The following is a 17,021-nucleotide window of genomic DNA, read 5'->3' as shown; positions in this document are numbered from 1 at the left end:
TCTCCCAGGCTCTCTCTTTTTGTACAAACCATCTTCTCTGTCTATGCTCTACTATTTCCTGGTACAGTAGCTTGGCTGCTGTCAGCCCCAGCCATACATGCTGTGCCACGAAGAGCTTTCTGGAACATATATCCCATGATACCCTCTCCAGGGGCTCCCACTCCCCTAAATGAGTTCAAGAGTCTTCTGGTCTCTAAAGTACTCTGCGGGGATAATCCTGACAACTTATCCAATTCTGACTGAGAGGGAAGCTACCTGGAGTCTCCAGGTAGATTCTTCCTACCAGCTCCCTATGGGTCTCGGCTCAAACACCATCTCTACAAGATATGCCTCCTCTGAGACCCACTTCCAGGCAGGGTCCATGCCTTCTTATGGGTTATGTTTATGATCAAGTATCCCACGAGAGCATAAGGCAGGGAGTTCATGCGTGGCTGAGCAGGATGATATGGAGAACCCAGTCCACGAAGAACAGCTGTTGAAGCCATAGGGAGGCAGCTAGGAAGGCGCCAAGGCCATAGTCTGTGTTTACCTGGTGGAAGGAGGGGAGGTGATGGACCGGCGTCCCAGGGTCACTTGATTTATGTTGTAGTAACTGGGGCTCTCCAGATCTGCCAGTGAGAAGTTGGGCCCTGATGCAGTTGCAACAGGAGCTAGAAGACAGAGAGATTGGTGAGATTGGGAAATGCTGTTGCGGACCCCAGGTTACCATGAGCCTCTTCCCAGAAGCCCAGGAAAAGCTCCCTGTGACGTCTAGGCTAGGAAGAACCCTTTCCTAGGTGGGGTTTTCTGGTTGGGGTATAAGGGAAGAACCTTTGGTTGTGGGTTCCCTGCCCCCACAGCAGAGGTCAGAGACAGGATTCTCTGGCCAACTGCTGCTCCCAGCTCAGGGCCGAAGGGACAGAAAGACTCCAAGATGTCATTAAGATAGCCCTGTGAGATCTGAAAACCACCTCTGCACCCTGGTCCTTGTCCCTGGCCCTGAGAGGACACGCCACTTACTCTGTGACACTCTCACCAGCTCTGTCACGTTCCAGACCCCAGACGTCACAAAGCAGTCCTGGAAACTTAAGTGCCCTAAAGAAAGAAAATGGCTGGTGAGTGGAGGCAGACCGTGATGGGGGTGCCTACCTATTTCCCCCTGCTCAACTCCTATCCTTCAGGGCTTCCCCACCACCCCTCAAATGTCCTCTGAAAAGGAAACACATCAGGTGAAGCCTCCCTCCTTGGATGGCAGCCCAAGTCAGTGGACAGCTGGGTAAAGGGAAGGAGAATGAGGTGGACACTGACCGTTGGGCAGTGGTTTGATGTCCGCATCTCCTTGCTGGTTTGAACTATCTGATTGTCCGGATTCTGCAGGAGAAACAAAAGGGAGAAAGGGTCAGGAGAAAAGTTTCATACAATCACTGACCAAGCAGGAACCCTCTAGCCTTGGGCACCGACTCCAGGCAGTAGACCTTGATCACCCAGGCTCCAGGGCTAACCCAGGCTCTAGAGCTAGCCCAGGAGCACTGGGGTGAACAATGACAATAAGTACTTCACCCAACATTTGGGCTGGGCTGGTCACTGTGGCAGAGGGAGAGGCATCCTGGGCAGAGTGTACAGCGGATCTCTGCCCTCTACCCACCACATGCTAATAGCACCTTAGTTGTGACAACCCAAACTACCTCCAGAAACTGCTCAATGAGCCCCGACGGACAGAGTCGGCATACATAGATAGACAGCACTGACCAGGAGTCTGAAGTCAGGAGGAAAGAAGCCAGTAATGGGCACCGTCCATAACAGGGCAGACCCCCGGGCCCTCCCTTTCCCAGAGGGGCATTCCCATCCCTAAGTCCATTAATTGATGCTGTTCCTGTGGGCTCATGCCCCTCCGTCTCACCTTTATGCTTACAAGCAATGCCTGGCAACCCGGAGGGGGGAGGTGTGCCCTGCTGCCACCCATTCTGTGCCAGCCTGTCTGGGCTGTCTCATGCCCCATTGCCACAGCTGCTCAGAGGGAGCCCTGAGACAAGGGCCTATTGTGTGGTGGAAGCTCACAGAGGGCTGGGGGCAGGGTGGAGTGTGTGTGTGAATATTTTGCCGAGCTTGAGAAAGCCCCCCCACCCTCGCCCCCTAGGTCCTCCAAGGCTTTGTGTGTGCCAGGGGCAAGATGGGGACCTCCAGAATGCCTGGGCACGACAGCTGGTGAGAGGGTGGGAGTGCTGAGGTAGGTTGTAGGGCGCTTGGTGAAGACCTAAGCTATGCATAAGGACCACAGGGGTGGCATCTGACACTGTGCCCTGTTCTGGCCCAGTCATCCTAGCTGGGCCGCTGGGCCATTCACCCACAGTTCCATGTAATAGCCTGCTAGGTGGGGTTTCTAGGTGGGGCTGGTGGGTCCTGTAAGAGTCAAGGCCCTCTACATCTGTGGCTGGGAATTCATCTTGTTCAGTTTTTTTTTTTTTTCTCTTTTGGCAGAACTGGGGATTGAACTTGGGGCCTCATGTGTGCAAGGGCAGATCTCTACCACTGAGCTACAGCCCAGTTCTCTCTCTTTTTTTTTTCTTTTTAAATTCCAAAAAATAATAGTAAATCTTGCTATGAAATAAGAGGTAGAAGTCATGAGGAAAGTGCTCACAAGTTCTCCCCCTCCCCCATTTGAGGTGCATCCTTCTATGCCACTGTGGGTCAGTCACCTCTTTGCTTGGCATTGTTTGCCATGGAGGGGGCGCTTAGGACCTCCTCCTAGAATCTCTAGCTGTATCTTTTTTTTTTTAAGATCTATTTATTTATCATATATGAGTACACTTTAGCTGTCTTCAGACACACCAATAGAGGGCCTCAGATCTCATTACAGATGGTCGTGAGCCACCATGTGGTTGCTGGGATTTGAACTCAGGACCTTTGGAAGAGCAGTCAGTGCTCTTAACCGCTGAGCCATCTCTCCAGCCCTAGCTGTATCTTGAGATCTTACTGTACCCCGGTATCACACAATATGGATTTTCTTCTTACTCTCTGGACCTGGGTCTGACGCAAGTCCAAGCCAGTCCAAGCCAGTGCAAACGGAAGCCAAAGGGTCTAGGTGGCAGGCTGTCTCTGCTCCGGCCTTCTTGTGATCCCACTATGAAGTTACCCAACATGTTGAAGAAGGGCACAGCCGCAAGACTGGCAGGCTGAGTCCATCAAAGGATACATGGCACACACTCTACTGCCCATAGGCTGCCATGAATCCCACCCAGCCTGGGACCGACAGAGCCCCGAAGACCAAGTCTGGGTCAGTTTGAGGGGGCTCAGAGTCCATCCCGTAGGAGTGCAACTGGCCCACTGCAAAAAGTCAAATAGAGTGGGAGAGAGCTGCGTGGCTGTGTGAGTGTGCGGGTGTGTGCGCGCGCACATGTGCGTGCGCATGTGCAAGCGCGCGTGCACATCCAGCCAAGGGACAGAAAAGAGTAGAGGACGTGACAAAGAGATGGAGGTGCGCCAGCGAGGCGACTACGGCAGAGACAAATGGGGCTCCAGGAAAGTGCGACAGACAGGAAATCCTTTTAAACCAGGACACTTCCCAAAAGGGTGCTGCTGTTATTACTATTAGTTCATAGAAAGGAGCAAACAGAGAAGCCGGGGAGGATGAGGCCGGCTGCCACGCGCCACTAGGCGTGGCTCTGGGCGCTGCTGGCAGCCATTTTAGACCTTGGCAGCCATCTTATGGCTGGCGGCCTTAGCCAGCATTGCCACAATGCCGCCACCACCAGCCCCCAACAAGCTCAGCTCAGCTCCAGGACAAAAGGCAGACACACTGGATGTCTGGATGTAGACTCACAGGCAGAGGAGCCAGCCCTAGAGCCAGGGCAGCTGCAGCCAGGGTCCTGCAGGTCTGTACTAGCCTCAGCTTTTATGATCCCTGCCTGTGCCGTGAAAGGGCAGGGAGAATGAAGCCGGTGCCCTGGCAACACTGTAGCTTTCGTGAAAGGCAGTTGAAACTCTGAGTACCAAGTCTAGGCCCAAGGACCTACCATTGAGCAAGAATGGACCCCTGCCCAATAGGACCAACGGTATCTTGGAAGTAAAGGACGTCAGCTAAGGATACATCTTGGGTAGACATGAGATGGGGTTGGCAGGGAATCGGAGAGGCCACTGGGTCCTCAGTGGTCAGGCTCAGGGGCCAGCCAAGGGACATCCTGCCATCCAGAGATGGGAGCCAGCGGCCAGCTTTCCCATGTGGTGGATGATCTGGGATGCCTTAAAACAAGGTCTGTGCCTGTTCTGGACACCCCAGGGCAGCATGCCACAGAGTGTCCAGGCACCTTGACACGCTCTTCTGCCTGGGACCCCTGGAGGAGGTTGTAACAGGACAGAGAGAGGGAAGGCCTTTTACAATAACCCCTCCCCTGGCCCCGCCTCATAGCTGCTTGGCTTTTATCAGGCAGAATGGGGCTTATCAGAGCCACCAGCTGAACAAACACACAAATCCACGGTTAGTGAGAAAAAATACTCTGCCTGAACTCTTTATCTCCTGTTCACAGGCCTTGCACACTGCCCACTGCCAAACGCACAGGAGGGGACCTGAGGCAGTGCAGTGGGGGCTGAGTCCTCCACTCTGGAGGTGGAGGGTGGCCTCTCTTGTCTGGCCATGCCTTGTCTGCCTTCTCGCCTCAGCCACCTCCCTTCCTCCCTCCTTGTCCCCAGCCCATCGACACTCTTCTCTGGGAGCCCCTGACAGTGGGTGAGCTCCGGCCCACACAGAACCCCCCTCCAGTGTCTGCTTTCTCACTGGGGACAATGGGCCAGCTGGTGGCCCAAGGAACAGTGGAGAGACAGGGATGATCCTGGCTCATATGAGGAAGGCAGGTGCTGCTTCATCTCTTATCCTGTCCCGCCCAGCCCACCCTGGACACTGTCACACTGGTCCCCCAGTTTGCTGTGGCCGTGTCTCCTGGGGGCTTTTCTTGCTTCAGCCTCTCCAGTCTGGCTGCCATGGAAGCAAGGGCTAAACCGCTCCAGTCTCCTCTGTTCAGAGCAGTCTGGCCCAGGCTGGGAAAAGAAAACAGCTCCTCCCGCCACTCCCCTTCTACAGAGCCTGGAGCTCTTACAACTTCCTTCAGAGAAGGAACCAGGACAGAGGGCTCACCACCACCTCTCCTGGACCCAACCCAAGACAATCCAATGGTTTCCTGAGTACTGGAGTAGAAGACCAAACTCCTCCAGGTTCTAGAGTATCTCTCACTCTGCCCTTCAAATGCAACCACCTGAGAACGGAGCCCTACCCGTGTCTGATAGAGGCCCTGACAGCTTGGTCCTGCCCGCCTGGGCCAGGTTTGGAGAGAGCGCACAGTTCATTCTCAGTACTGTTGGGTGGTTGGTTGTAGGCCACTGGTGACAGACAAGGGCACAGCTCTTGTCTTTCTCTGAGGACCCAGGCTGCTCCTACAAGGTATGAGCAGAGGCCATCCCTGCAAGCCATCTTGGCTACTCAACAGGGTATGTGGAAGGCAGAGCTGTGAAGGAACATGCTAGATGATGAATTTGGATTGACTGGGCACGGGCCCAAGTGGGTTCTACAAAAGGACCTTTACTGCAGGTTCCTGCCTGCTCTCCAGTCAAGCCTATCCCACAGGTCATTCCCCTGCTATTACAACTTACAGACTGCAGGTGTTGGACAGCATGCAACTGACAGGGGACAGCATGAGCCCCTCCTTTCCCCATGCCCCTCAATGTCTTGGAACAGGCAAAAAATTTCCCCATAAAGCTGCCCTTCCTGCCCCACTTCAGGTCGATGCTCTTAGCCCCTGAGCTTTTGCTGTTTTGGCTTTCTCTCGGATCCCCCCCCCCCTCTCTGTGTGTGTGTGTGTGTGTGTGTGTATGTGTGGGAGGAGAGAACCATCTTAAGCATAGCTCTGGAGGGCAAGCTCTCATAGCCAGAGCCCAGCATTGCCCAAAACCCTGATGTATATTATATATATATATATATATATATATATATATATATATATATATATATCTCCAACCACAGACAAGGATGTATTTATGGCTCCTAGCAAGTGAGGGAGGAATTCCTGTTCACTACAGCCAACACTCCATGGCTCCCACGCGAAACAAGCTCATTCTGCAAGGGGCAGCTGCGTGTAGCCCGCTGGCCAGCTGCCTCCATGGACTTCACCCAACATATTCTTTAGGGGCCAGGAGGGGTGCACAGATCGGCCTCTGCTGTTCTCCAAGAGCATACCTAGGCATTCGGACACACTCAGACGAGACCTCTCGTTATACCCCCAGCCCCACATGCCACCTGCAGATGCCGCCAGCCCCTCAAGGCAAGGTAGAGTCAGATGAACAGCCACAGGAAGGGACACTCCAACTACGGCAAACTGCTGGTCCAGAAGCAGGCAGGGGTGTGATTCCATTCCCATTCCTGCCCTCCCTAGGGCTGCATCTCATCTGCCTGCCTCTGCCCCCCTCCTCTGTGATTCCGGAGTGTCCAGGGCACAGGAAACCCAATCTCAAGGAGAGCCAGAGGCCCAGCCTGCAGCAATCAGAGCTGCAGAATGTGACTATTGTACCTCCTGAAACCCAAGTCAGAGAATCTGAGACACCCTGAGGAGGGGGCTGCAGTGGATGGGGGGCTGGGAGAAGGGTCACAAAGGGGTTCTCCCTGTCTCAGCAAACAGGACACTGGGGACCTGGACTGAGGAAGTCCTTGAGAGTGCAGGGCAGCCGGAGGGCAGAGGGAGGTGGGGCTGGGGAGACAAGGGGCTTCTCAGGTCTCCTCTCCTTCCCTGTGTGCCCAAGCTAGCATAAACACACAATCCAAAGCTGTCCAAGGGCTGGGACATCCCTCCTGTCACCTCTAGATTCTCACCGTTTCGGGAGCAGGAACTTGACCCGGAATCACAGCCTCAGAGGGTGAAGCATGTGTCTACCAACCTTCCTCTATACCCTCACCGTGACCTCATCTCATAGACATCGAGGGCTCTGGCTTTGACCTGAGACCCCTGTCAGGGGAGTAGGGGGTTCCAGAAGGAATAAGTTTCAGGAAAGGGAGGTGAATAAGTCATAACCACAGGGACATAAGTTCCACCGGAGGGCTGGACAGCAGGGACCCAGTGGACTAGAGATAGCACGGGAAGGTGACATTTTACCCCTGCTCCTTGATACCATGGCAGGAGCAGAGATGAGTCTGCAGGTCCCCAGGCTGAGGGTAAACCACTGGCCTGCCTTCTTACTACAGCCCATGATGATCATTTGCTTAAGAGCTGCAAGCCCTTCCTCACAATCACTCATGTTGTGGAAACAGAACCCTAATCACCCACCCTTCAGTTCCAAGACTCCCACCTCCACTTTCATACAGGGAGAAGGTGCTCCTAACTCATGCTTCTCTCCTAGAAAGCAAGAGCTGGGGTTCCATCTCCCTCTGCCCCTGTGACAGTCTGGCTTTCCAGGGAGGTCCTCTCCTGCCATGAACTGTTGGGTGTGCCCTGCCAGGTATCTGCCGGCCGCCAGAGGCCTAGGGAGAACTGGAGACAGAAATGGGCATTGAGCAGTGGAACGAGGGGGACAGGGGACTGGAGTGCTCAGGGATGGCAGGCTGAGGGCAGCAGAGGAGAGGAAAGAAGTGAGGTCACAGAGTTCCCCCAGGGGAAGATGCAAAGACACCAGCCTAATGGGCCCCCTGGAAGCATGGCAGCTCCACTTATAAAACCAGCAACTCAAGGACCAGGAGTGAACGAGCGAGTGAGCGAGCGGACCCACGGCTTGGTGGGCAGTCACACCCATCCCAGCGGGGCATCTCAGAGGTGCCACAGCAGGGAATCCCGCCAGAGCCAAGCTCCCATCAGAGACGTGGGTAGAAGGCAGCACAGGGTGGAAAGAGCAGGTATGAATCTCAGAGTTGAGGAGAGGCAGAGGCCACCTGGTCCAGGTCACCTCCCCTTCCTCTTCTGTCCGAGTCTAAACCTTCCCGGAAAGGAACTAGGCTGCTGGAGAACTATGTGGGTCCTATACCAACCGGGAGACCCTGACTTTATCCTAGCACAGAGGAGAGACAAAGGGAGACATCTAGGCAAAGGGAGACAGAAGAAGGCAGGCAAGCGATGGCACATTCAACTCAAGTAAGCTCCATGTTCCAGAGCTTCCCGGTCCAGTGGCCTTGGCTGCTCGGCTGCAGGTAACGGTTAGCACCTGCCTGCTGGGTCTCTGGATAAAGAGCATGGACCACAGCTCCTGGCCCAAAGCCTGGCTCTGAGCAGCAGTTCCCTAGACTCTGCTGGTTCTTATATGCAATCGCCATTTCTCATCTCCACTTGATGAAATGCTACCATCTCCCCACCCCCGTCAGGCTCTGCTCAGATGCCACCTCAGCTCACCGGTGACATACATCTGAGACTGCAGTTTTTTTGGACCCAGAGGCCCCCCGTAGTGAGTGATGGGGCCTGGATCACTACCTTCTGTGAAGAGCAGCAGAGGGGGTTTCTCAGCCACTAAAGGGCAAACACAGACGCACCCATGATATAGGTATGTCCTCCCCACAGCAGTCCTTAGTAAATGGTCTGAGGCTGCTCACCACATGGGGAGGGATGGGGAAAGACCCCAGGAGATGGGCAAGGCCAAGAGAGAAGTGGGGAGCACAGGGCTTGCCCTTGGATTCTGAGGTTCCAACAACCTGCTCTGCCCTCCCCTGCCCTGCCCTGCCCCGCTCTGCCCTGCTCAATCCTGGAGTGGAGAGAGCTGAAGAAACCAAAAGCACAGACCCTGGCCTAGGATGGCAGGCACCACCTCCTGCTGCCCGCAGCCCTGCCTTCTTTATAGACAAACCCACTCCTGGCAAGGTTGGCTGGTGCCATAGTTTGCCGGCAGCCGTGTCTAGCATTTCTGAGGGCTTGGATCCAGGGATCACATGACAATGGGGTCCAGACATGTAGCCCCTAGCCTAAGAACTGCCCCTCCTCAAGGTGCTGGGTAGAAACCGACAGTGGGGAATGCTTTCAGTACACCACAAGCCAGAGAAAAGCAGTGTTGGGGATGGGGAACGTGTGCCCACCCCACCCCCCGCCCCAGTTTGGGACCCGTGAAGCTGAGCCCCGCCCCCACTCCCTCTATTTCAAGCATTGCCCTTTCTGGACCTTTGAGTTGCCCAGGCCAGCCTGGGCCAGGCCAGGCCAGGCTGGGCTAGCCAGATACCCACCCCCATCCCCAGCTGCTCCTGAAGCTATTAATAGTGTTTCCCCTTCCCAGGGCTGGGTAGCACCCCCCACACCCCAGCCAAACACATTTGCCCTTGGTCCGATTACTCAGGAAGGGAAGTAGTCAGTCCCTAATGCCAGCCCTAGGATGAGAGGGGCGACGGAGGCTCTGAAGGTCACATAGGTCGCTGCCTGGGACCAGCAGGAGCTCCAAGGAAGAGGCAAACCCTAGCCCAGGAGCATAATATAGAAGGGAAGACCTAGGGAAGGAATTAGGGCCAGGCCAAGCAGCATTGTGGGGGGTTGTGGGGAGGCCCATGCCAAAAGCCAGAGGAAGCCAGAGGAGGCAAAGGAGGCAGCCGGGGAGAAGCTGAGTGAACTGCTTCTTGCTGCTAGTCTATGTGAGGAAGAGCATTCGGCAGGGGCTGAGCTGGGACTGGGAGCCTCCATGCCCACCCACAAGATTTCAATGGAGCAAGAGGAGGAGGTAGAAGAGGAGGGGGGAGGAAGAGGAAGAAAATGTGAGAAGAGAGTCCTCTCAGCTTAGTATAGAGAAAGCCCCCAAGCTGCAGCCTTTTTACCATAGGACATGGAGCCCAAGGGACAGAGATGGAGGGACAGGACATGAGCCTCTGCACCTCTGCTACCCTGGGCTTCTCTAGTCCTCCTGCGGCCCACTCCTGTCCATGAATGCTGGGGACTTAGTGGAAAGAATATAGGAGAGCCCACCTGCCTTGACTCACCATAAAGGGCAGGCTGCATTGAAATCCCCACCCCTGGCCACCTCCCCTCTGGCTGTGGGCAGAAAGAGGGGCAAACACAGACACATCCCATAACCAGATATTTCAGCAGGACTCAATTCCCACCTACAGGCCTAGCAGTCCTGTCTTCAAACCTTACCCGCTGGGTACCCTCCGGCTGGGCCAGCACTGGCAGACAGGCCTGAACCATCAGCCCCATGAGGCTAAGGCCTCGTGACTGTGCTCACTGCTTCGTCTTTACCACCTCTCAAAGACTCAGAGCCCTTTCTAGATCCTTCTTGCAACCGTGGCTTCTACCCTGATGCACCCCTTAGGGGACAGAGCACCGCTAGCTGGCACCTTCCTCCCCTGCTGAAGATAGGCTGTATTCCTGTCTCCACCTTTAACCCTGTAAACCTGAGCCGAGCCTCCCATCAAAGGATTCGATGGACAGGAGGAGCCCAGGTTAGGCAAGACAAGAGAGTACTCTGCCCATGGCCTACTCCTCTGCCACTTTAGAGACCCAAAGGCTGCAAGAGCCATTTAGACAAGACATGAAGGACCTGGGATCTTGACTCTAAGTGTTTGTGTTGTTGGTTTTTTAAAATAAAAGCTTCTCTGCTGCTATTTTATTATTATTAATTATTATTATTGGGTTTTTTCAGACACTGTGGCTCTGGCTGTTGTGGAACTGATTCTGTAGACCAGGCTAGCCCTGAACACAGAGATCTGCCTGCTTCTGCCTCCAGATTGTTGGGATCAAAGGGGTGCACTAACCATGCCTGGCTAACTCTGAATCTCTGGCCTAATGCAATACAGCTTGGACCCACGCAGATGAGATGTCAAGTGGGGACTTGACTTTCACTAAGGATGATTTCATAGAAAGTACTACGTACGTATACATTGAACTCGGAATACAATGACTAATCCACCTATCCAGCGGGCTAGCAGGTGCCAAAGGTCCTTAAGGATCCCGCGGGGGCTCAAGGAGCTTCACGTTGCACTCCCCAACAAGGTAGCTAGGTGGCGCAGCGAGTTAACACTAGCTGCCCTCTACCGGTCACAGTAGGGCGAGCTCATGGGGTGCTGGCCCAGAAGTTCCGTAGACGGTTCCCTCTGAACAGGCGCTGGGCCCAGCAGGAAGGGCAAGAACCCAGCATGACCACCAGACCTCACGTCTGTATCTGGACGGACGGAGCTGCCTGAGACAGCGGCTCCCATGACTGCACAAGCACATCCCGGGATGTGATCAGGGCTGCGATCGCCACGCACCTTGAATAGGATCAGCTTGCAGTGGGGAACCGGATGGAAGGAGGCCTCCAAGAGGGAGGTGGGTGAGGAGAAGCAGAAGGTGAGGCTGCCAGGTGTTTGGACCACAGGGGTGTGATCCTTGGGCCCATCCGGGCCCCAGTAAGCTGCTTCCCACTTGAGAGTTGTCTGTTGTTGACCCTAAGAGTGCTCCCAAGGTACTCTGAATGCCCTCACCTCTTGGTGCTAACTTGTCTTTACACTTGGAAAGGAAAAACCCTACCACCCACACTGCAGGAGTGAAAAGATGGAGACTGAAAGCCAGATTAGGAAAATGGAGACGTCAAGGAGAGAAAAAAACAAACAAAAACAAAAACAAAAGCACAGCAACACTTGGGCTCTTGAGGAAAGCAGAAACAGGCAGGCACACCCTCCCGGCTGCAAGCAGAGAAAGGCCCCTTTGTTCCGCCTAGAGGTTAGTTGAGGTGAGGCCAGCCCTGCAGCCCCCCTGACCCTGGGTAGTACAGATTACTTCGAAGGGTCTGGCTAAGCCTGGCTGCTTCCGCATCCACTGGCCAGTCCTTGACCTCAGCACAGAGTGGAGGGAAGCAGCCCCTACCCACTGGGCTTCGGAAGGGCCCATCCCTGCGGTGGTTCCCTGGATGTCTTCACTGCTTTCTGTTAAGAGGGAAGAGGGGCTTAAGCTTAAGCTTAAGCTTGGGGCTTCCTCTGAGCTGTGGACTTGGGGCAGAGCAGTGGCAGGACCCAGCAGTGCTGTGCTGGGAAATGGCTCTAGGGAGGCTGGCCTAATGGTCTTCTAGTCCTCACTCCTGATGAGCCTTTTCCAGTGACCAAAATTAGACTGATAAGGACTTCTCAGAGCAAGCCTTGACAATGCCCGAGACCCTGGCAAAGCAGAGACTGAAATGGGAATGCATGCCAGAGGAGACAATACTCTAAGGGACAGTAGTCAGTTTGCTGCACCCTACCCCACCTAGTTACCGTGAGGAAGGGCTTCCGTTCCCAGCACCCTGAGCCTCCACAGGGCTACTGGCCTCAGTATCAAAAGCAAGCCATTCCTATCTCTCAGTTAGCAGCCAGTGGTTTAAATTTAGCAAAGACTGAAAGACTGCTTCACACCCCCTACCCCCCAAAACAGGGTTTCTCTGTGTAGCCCTGGCTGTCCTGGAACTCACAGAGGTCTGTCTACCTCTGCCTCCTGAGTGCTGCGATTAAAGGCCTGTGCCACTTCCTAATCTGCAGTACCTTGCAGTTACCGTGCAAATAGAGGATGAGAACCTGGAGGAGAGACTGGCCTGTTATCCCTGACAGTGCCCCAACCTCAGTCTGGAAGCACCTTCTCAGGAGGCCCCGGCTGGCTCTCAACTCTTACCAGCTGAGCATTGGGGTAACATGGGGAGAAAGCAAGCGAATGGGAGGGATGTCTCTGTGCATGATCTTTGGCAAGGGAGATCCTGGCTGGAGAGAAAAGGAGGAAGGGACAGCTTGCACAGGGGGCCTGAGTGGCTGCCTCCTGCCTCATGTAAGAAAGTGCAGCTCAGATACACAATGTCCTGCCAAACCCAGCCCCTTAATTCAATTAAGCGCAGGACCAACTTCCTAGATTGTTCTGTGTGCCAGTGCCTGTGAATGTCCTGATGTGTGTGATTCCTGAGATCTGTGAGTGTGCGTGTGTGCACGCGGTGTGTACAGATGTGTCCTGACCCCGGAAGAAGATGAGGAGAGGAAAAGGGAATAAAGAAAGAAAGAACTGAAATCTTGGAAGGATGAATGTCTTCTTAACCTTCATACTGTGGACCCTGAGACCAGAACACTATCTGGGGTGCTGTGTGTGGGCCGCCCATGTGTGGCTCATCCCAGGCCTCTGCTCATTTGGTGCTAAGCCTCCTGCAAACCCCAACCAAAATGTCTGCACAATCACAAAGGTTTGCAGGGGCCTAGGCTGCCTTTCTTAGGGCAGCTGTAGAATCCTGTGGTTCCACGCATGCACCAATAGGTCTTTCTCACATCTGCCCTGCTGTATGTTCGTGGCCAGCCTCTTTTCTTTGAGCTACAACCCCACCTGGTCACTTGGTTCCCAAAAGACTTGAGAGTGTTCTACAAAGGACAAGGACCTTGGTGTGTACCACATACTCTTGTGCCTTTGTGACTTTCTCTCGGCAGGTGACCTGCCTCTAAGGTCATGCCTAAGCAAGATCCAGACTGAAACCTGCATTCTCCATTACTGAGACAGGCCCTGCAGGAGAGCTGGGGACAGACCTTGAAAAGATGTTCCCCCAAGGCCCCAGAAGCTATCGGAAGCTCCCCCATAACCTTTCACATTCACTCTCTCTATTTATGTGAGTTCCCCAGTATGTGTGTGTATTACCTGAAACTGTCTTAACCTGGAGGAGAGGGGGTGCATTCCAGCAGCCCTCTCACACAGCCCTTGAGGAGCTTGACTTTCTCCACAGCCCTCTAGAAGTCCTGAGCAGCCCCCTTCTGGGAGCAAAGCCAAAAAGAAGGAAGAAGGATGCTTATAAGCTGCTAAAAGGGAAACGTGGGAGGTGGGCAGAGAGGCCCCTGGCCTCTAGGTAGTGTGGACTTTACTCAGCGAACATCTGGCTGAGAGGAGTAACCTCTGCTTCACCCTAGCTGCCACCCTGGGCTGACCGTGGTATCTAGCAGGGGTTTCTACAGGCGCAAGCTAGAGTCTCCACCATATCCCGAAAGTGTCTCAACGCACATATTCTGACCCTGAAAGTTTTTGGTTCACCTTCCCCCCTGGACCCAAGTGGAAAGGGACCTGGGTGGGAAGGGCTTTATCAGGGAAAAGCCAAGGCTGGGGATGTCAGCTTGGTGGGAGCATAAGCCTAAAGTCAGGCTCCATTTTGCTCTAGGGCTCCACGCACAGCTAATGGGAGGCTGGCAGCGGCAAATTGTTGTTTACTTTTAATTAAGTAAACAATGTCGGCTTTCCGCCTCCTCCCCTGCCATCCCAGCCAGTAATTTAGGGATGACAATGGGGTTGTTTCCTTCCTCTTGCCTTCTTCCCTGAGCACTCCTGCTAGCTCCCTTCTCTTCCACAGTTTTTGAAATTTGTGGCTATTGAAGGCTCCACCCAGGGGGACAGGACAACCTGAACCACCTTTGGCCCAGCAAGTGGCAGGTTACCCAGGCCCAGGGCTGTGATTCTATATCTCTGCTTCTCCAGGGGTGACCAGGGCAATCTTGCTCTGACAGCCCGATACATGTAGTGTTCTCTCCCTCCTCTCTAACCACCGCCTCTAAAATTCACCAAGCAGGATGACCAAGAGTTGGGGTGGGGGTTGCATCAGCAGAGAACAAAGCCTGCAGGTAAAGAAGAAGAGATTCCTACCCCTAGACCCCAGAGTCCACAAGTTTCCCTCATCACCAGTAAGGGACCTTCCCGTCCAATCAGGAGGAACCAGTGTTCCAAGCCAGCAGTATATATGTGGTACCAACTCTCCTCCTCAGAAACCGAGCTGCCTTGAGCTGCCTTTGTGGCCTTGGTTTCTGACATCACTGTCTTGAAATTTTTATCCTTTGAACAAGAGGTCCGGCATTTTCATTTTGCTTTGAGTCCCACAATTCTGCAGCTAGTTTAGCACTGTTCGGAGACCAGAACTGAGCGAGGGACGGAGAGAGAAGCAAGCCAGCCAAATCAGTCTTTCACCTATGGGATTGTCCTGCCTAGGGCTAGGGGGCTGAGCTCTGGAAGTATAGGAGAGGCAGCCTAGAAGACAGGGTGCCACACAGGCAGGTTTATACCTGGGCTGTTAGAGAACGGAGGTTCCTTGGATAGCCTTTCTCTGTGAGGCAAACGCCACTTGGCAGGTGGCCTTGCTTACCCCAGCCCCTCTCTGAGCCCTCTGCACATAGTGGGTTTATAACTGCTGCAGATCTCTGTGCCACGGGGAGGAAATCTCCCTCTTCTACCTCCTGAGGATGAGGATGGCTGGGTCCAGAATCCAGCCATGCCCAAGCGACTGGGGGACTAAGGTGCCTCAATTTAGGTGCATGGGGCAAGGGCAGGCAGAATGAGTTGTACACAAGCTGCTCCAAACTCTTGCCAAAGGGCGGGGTCTTCTTTAGCTCAAGCTGGCTGGGGCTGGATGCAATTTCAGCCGCAGAGCAGGGCTCGCTGGCTGGAAGCAATTTTCTCATTAGGACCCCAGGCCTGCTTGCTGGTCTGTTCCCAGCCCTTACTCCCCTCCTGTGAAACCGCACCCCACAGGCCTCCCGATAGACCACTCACACGCACAGGGAACCGCACGTGTACTGAGTCAGAGAGGCGACTGTGGGGTCACTCCAATGGGGCTGGGTTCAAGGAGAGCAGTGCTGGCACAAGGCCCTCGCACTGAGGCATATGCATAAACAAGCTCTCAGGAAGCTCAGAGGGCACCAACCGGGACCCCAGGACCAGGACCAGAACACTGCCCTCACGTGACCCTACCGAGTTACTCTCAGGCCAGTCACCGGCCTGTCTTGTTCAGGTGGGCCTGGGAGCCAGATCCCTCTCCCAGCCTCAGGCGCTACAAGTGGAGGGTGGTCTCACGGAGCCAGGGGGAGAGCTGAGGCAGGAGGGGCGGCACCGCTCTGCTCCTCAGACACATGTGGTTGGACTTAAAAAGCTATTAGGGAGCGAGGCGCTGGCGGGAGTACGGCTGGCCCTCACACCAGAGGTGGGGGGGAGGGCAGATGCCGAGGCAGTGAGCTCAGCACCCGCTCCCTCCCTGGCAGTGTTGGACCCAGGGGACCCCCGCCCAGCAGGAGAGTGTGGCGGGCTCTCAGGGGAGGGAGAGCAGGCTTTGGGCCTGGGTCTCGCTTGGCACCGGCTCTGTAGAGCTTGGGAGATTCTAGGCCTGTAGTGGAATAGCCTCTGGGGGAGGGGTGGTGAGCCTGGATCTGGCCCAGGAGGGTTCAGACTGGTCCTCAACCCCTGTAGCTTCCCAGGAATGGTGGTGAGGTCTCCTTAAGGTAGGTAGGGGTGTGTGTGTGAGTGTGTGAGTGTGTGTGCATGTGTGTGAGTTTGTGTGAGTGTGCGTATGTGCGTGAGTGTGTGTGTGTGTGTGTGTGTGTGTGTGTGTTTGGTGGGAAGGGGGAGGGGAGATTATGAGAAGAGCAGAAGAGAGCAGGGAAGGAAAAAAGCACCCCACCCATCACGAGGCCAGAAAAAAACTGATGGAAAGTTCTCTAGATTCGCCAGCTTGTAAAAAGTTCCTTTTCTTTCCAAATTATGAACATTTTTTAACAAGGGAGGAGGGGACCCAGGGCAAGGAGAGATCTAGGACTTCATTAGGACAGTATTGTGACCATGTAGCACAGCAACTGGTGACTGAAGAGTGTGCATCTGCCTATATTTCAGAGTGTTCTACCTCCAAAGCTAGGCTACCCCCTCCATACACACACACACACACACACACACACACACACACACACACACACACACACAGTGCCTACCGGAGGAGGAGGCTGCTCTGCTGTTACAGCATAGGATAGGACAGGTGCCAGCAAGGGCGCGCACGTGCAGAGACAAAGATGAGGCGGGCGGATATAGCCCTATCCCTGAGGGAAAGAACCCCCCAGGGTGCCAGCCTCAGCAACAGAAACCAGCCTGAGAGCTTCAGGGAAGTATACCATCCAAGGCCCTGCCAGCCCCTCAGTCCACAGCCCAATCCAAGGGCAGCCAGGGTGAGGCACTCTCAATACTGCCCATACTGAACTGACTGGCCAGTGAGTGTGTGTGTAGCCTGGTGCTGTCCCTAGTCACACGAACGGGGATGCTTAGCTCTTACTGAGAAACCATCGGAGCCCAGCCCAACCTGCTGAACGCTTTGGCTGGCTCCTTTCTGGGGGT

General features: G+C 54.6%; 1 protein-coding gene and 1 long non-coding RNA gene across 14 annotated transcripts in view; one reads left to right on the top strand and one right to left on the bottom strand.

Annotated features, from left to right (window-relative positions):
- Nfix (nuclear factor I X) overlaps positions 1-17,021 on the bottom strand; it is a 97,094-nt gene that overhangs the window by 22,320 nt on the left and 57,753 nt on the right. For all 12 annotated transcript variants that reach the window (XM_063278304.1, XM_063278302.1, NM_030866.1 and 9 more), the window contains 3 exons: positions 1,288-1,350; positions 1,000-1,074; positions 530-650 (listed from right to left, as the gene is read on the bottom strand). In XM_063278304.1, the coding sequence (XP_063134374.1) occupies positions 530-650; positions 1,000-1,074; positions 1,288-1,350 (259 nt within the window). The remainder of the gene's footprint in view (positions 1-529; positions 651-999; positions 1,075-1,287; positions 1,351-17,021) is intronic.
- Positions 691-10,519, top strand: LOC102546551 (uncharacterized). Of its 2 annotated transcripts, none has more exons than XR_005496695.2 (3): positions 691-1,094; positions 8,309-8,484; positions 10,025-10,519. It is a non-coding gene; the product is annotated as an uncharacterized LOC102546551 (long non-coding RNA). The 2 variants fall into 2 exon arrangements; XR_010060156.1 differs by lacking the exon at positions 691-1,094 and adding an exon at positions 1,101-3,851.

This window comes from Rattus norvegicus, chromosome 19, assembly GCF_036323735.1.
Source record: "Rattus norvegicus strain BN/NHsdMcwi chromosome 19, GRCr8, whole genome shotgun sequence".
Classification (NCBI taxonomy): Eukaryota; Metazoa; Chordata; class Mammalia; order Rodentia; family Muridae; genus Rattus; species Rattus norvegicus.
The sequence above is the reverse complement of the archived record's forward strand: the minus strand, read 5'-3'. Positions and strand labels throughout refer to the sequence as shown.